The sequence below is a fragment of the Phaethon lepturus genome, unplaced genomic scaffold, assembly GCF_000687285.1.
Source record: "Phaethon lepturus isolate BGI_N335 unplaced genomic scaffold, ASM68728v1 scaffold15612, whole genome shotgun sequence".
NCBI classification, from domain to species: Eukaryota; Metazoa; Chordata; class Aves; order Phaethontiformes; family Phaethontidae; genus Phaethon; species Phaethon lepturus.
The window spans coordinates 20,622-23,437 of NW_010524225.1; the positions used below are offsets into that span (position 1 = coordinate 20,622).

At 38.7% G+C, this 2,816-nt stretch overlaps 1 protein-coding gene across 1 annotated transcript in view; it reads right to left on the reverse strand.

Annotated features, from left to right (window-relative positions):
* POT1 (protection of telomeres 1) overlaps positions 1–2,336 on the reverse strand; it is a gene marked incomplete at its 5' end in the record, with an annotated part of 22,655 nt that extends 20,319 nt beyond the window's left edge. Inside the window, one exon of the mRNA XM_010282381.1 lies at positions 2,046–2,336. Coding sequence (XP_010280683.1) covers positions 2,046–2,336 — 291 coding nt within the window. The remainder of the gene's footprint in view (positions 1–2,045) is intronic.
* Positions 2,337–2,816: the final 480 nt, after the last annotated feature.

The following is a 2,816-nucleotide window of genomic DNA, read 5'->3' on the forward strand; positions in this document are numbered from 1 at the left end:
CTTCCACCAGCTCCCTCAGTACCCTTGGGTGGATCCCATCCAGCCCCATAGATTTGTGTGTGTCTACGTGGTGTAGCAGGTCACTGACCATTTCCCCTTGGATTATGGTGGCTCTGTTCTGCTCCCCGTCCCCGTCTTCCAGCTCAGGGGGGCTGGGTACCATCCCTCAAACACTGGCATGTCACGCTCAGGATTATCTCTGTCAAGCCTCTTTTTATCCCCTTCCCCTTCAAATCTAGTTTAAAGCGCTTTCAATGAGCCCTGCTAACTCCTGTGCAAAGATCCTTTCCCCTCTTTGAGACAGGTGTACCCCATCAGTTGCCAGCAGGCCTGCTGTCATATAAACTGACCCATGATCAAAAAACCCCCAAATTCTGCTTGTGCTACCAGGCTTAGAGTCAGGTATTGATCTGCTGGTTCTTCCTGTTTCTTCCCTCATCGTTCCCTGTAACTGGAGGGATAGAGGAGAACACTGCCTGTACTCCTGATTCCTTAACCAGTCGTCGCACTCCCTGAAGTCTTCTCTTGATTGCCCTCAGACTTCTTGTTGCAACCTCATTGCTGCCTACCTGAAAAATCAACACAATAATCATAGATCTGTCTACAGTTTTCTGAAAGGGCTTCTCTTCTATGACAACCAACATTTGATACGAGAAAGGGATTGTGCCCTGCTTGAAAAATGGAGGAAATTAGCAACAGCATACTAATGTTAATCTACCATTTTTAAGCTTGTCCGATGTATTTTAATAAGGATTTAAGTAGTTGATATTTTATACTACTAAAAAAACAAATTGTCAAAGTAATTATTTATCAGAAAAATTGATCTGCTGTTATTTGATTTCAAACTTTAACCTTCCTAAGTCTATCTGAAGTTTCCCCCCCAAGTCATTATCTTTATTACGCAAAACTGACAAAATCAACTTCAGATCTTACAACACAGAAAAGAGTGTAAAGCAATGTTAATAATTTAAGAAAGCACTTGCCTCTGTCCTTGCAAAGGGTCCTTCTATGCTGAACATACACTTGTTAATAAACAATTTAATTACAGTCTACAAAGTTCTGAAATTTTACTGGGTCTCATCTGACATCTATTTCACAAGGGATAATTAAATAGAAATACTTGTAACTGCTGCAAAGCATATTATAGGACGACACTTAAGGTTTGTTTCTGTGTAGTGCATGCATTGTTCTGCACAAGAAAAATCTTTGCTGTTTTAGTGAAGGACTAATGCAGTGTGCTGTTTATAAAAATTTTGTAACAATACAGCTTAATACAGTAGAACCAATAAATAATTTTATGAAGTCATAAAATGGAAAATAGGCTGTTCATCACTCACATTTTAACACTCCACTTACAAAAGAAAGAAAAAGAAATACAGAGGAGTTTCAGAATAACACCTGACTGACACATCTGGAGCTAAAACCAGGAAAATTATGCAGACCTGCTTTTTATTTAGGTGATGTTAAGGATCATCCTTTCAAAGTACTCTCCTGTTGTGCGGCACTTTGCATTTTGCGCTTTCAATGAACACTGATCCCCAAAGCACTTAAGTATAACTAAAGGAAGCTACCTAAAATCCATCAAGATGGATAACATAGTCCATTCATTCATTTTCTAGATAGTACTACTTACTGCATTAATTATATCCAGCAGAGCTAGAAAAATGAGCAGTAATTACTAACTAAAAAACAAGGCTAAAATTTAAAACTAACAGTATTTTTCAACTTTAAGAAATATTGCAATATTTATCTACAAATATTTGTGAAACAATGATCCATGCCAGTGCCATCTTACAAAACCTCTCTAAGGAAATAAATCAGATGAACAACTTCAAAGAGAACTGGGATTTCTGGTTTGTTTTTTAATTTTAGAAATAAAATGGCCAAGGATCATAAATATGTTTAACCTATAGATAAATAGAAATATTTATCTACATAACACTACCTAAAAATCAATGAATGTCTGCTTTATCAAAACCTGAATCACGATGTCTTAATAAATCTCACAAATTATTTTAAATTATTTTAATTATTTAAAAATCTACCTTTAGAAGAAATGAAGATCCATCCACTTTTGCTTTTCCTACCAGCTGGCAAGTGAGATCAAAGAACAGCATTGGCTGAACACCAGACAATTTTGCTGCTGGTCCAGAGATGGAAAGATTGCTGGCTGCCCAAACACGTAATTCTTCTATTGTTTTCTGTTCTTCATTCATGAAAGTGTACACTTTGCTAGAGGTTCGAGGAACTACTGGTGCTCCTACAGTTCCATCAAATGTCAGGGATGCAAATCCCACACTGGTAATTCCCTGCATCTGTCCATTGTATTCCCTGATCTGCAACAAAATATGAAGAGGGAAAAAAAATGGTTGCACTGCATCAAAATGTACATACATTTCTGTTTTACCATGTACACAAAGACCATTGATCACTTTTGCCCCTGATGCTATTAGGAGAACTGAGTCAAAATACAAACAAAACAAAAAAAAGGAAATTAACATTATCAAGTGTCATGGTTTAGCCCCAGCCAGCAACTCAGTCCCATGCAGCTGCTTGCTCAGTCCCCCACGGTGGGACGGGGGAGAGAATCGGAAGAGTAACAGTGAGGACACTCATGGTTTGAGATAAAGACAGTTTAATAAGTAAAGCAAAAGCCACGCACACAAGCAAAGCAAAACAAGGAATCCATTTACCACTCCCCATGGGCAGGCAGGTGTTCAGCCATCTCCAGGGAAGCAGGGCTGCACCACGCATAATGGTTTCTTGGGAAGACAGACGCCATCACTCTAAAGATCCCCCCTCCCCTTCCTTCTTTG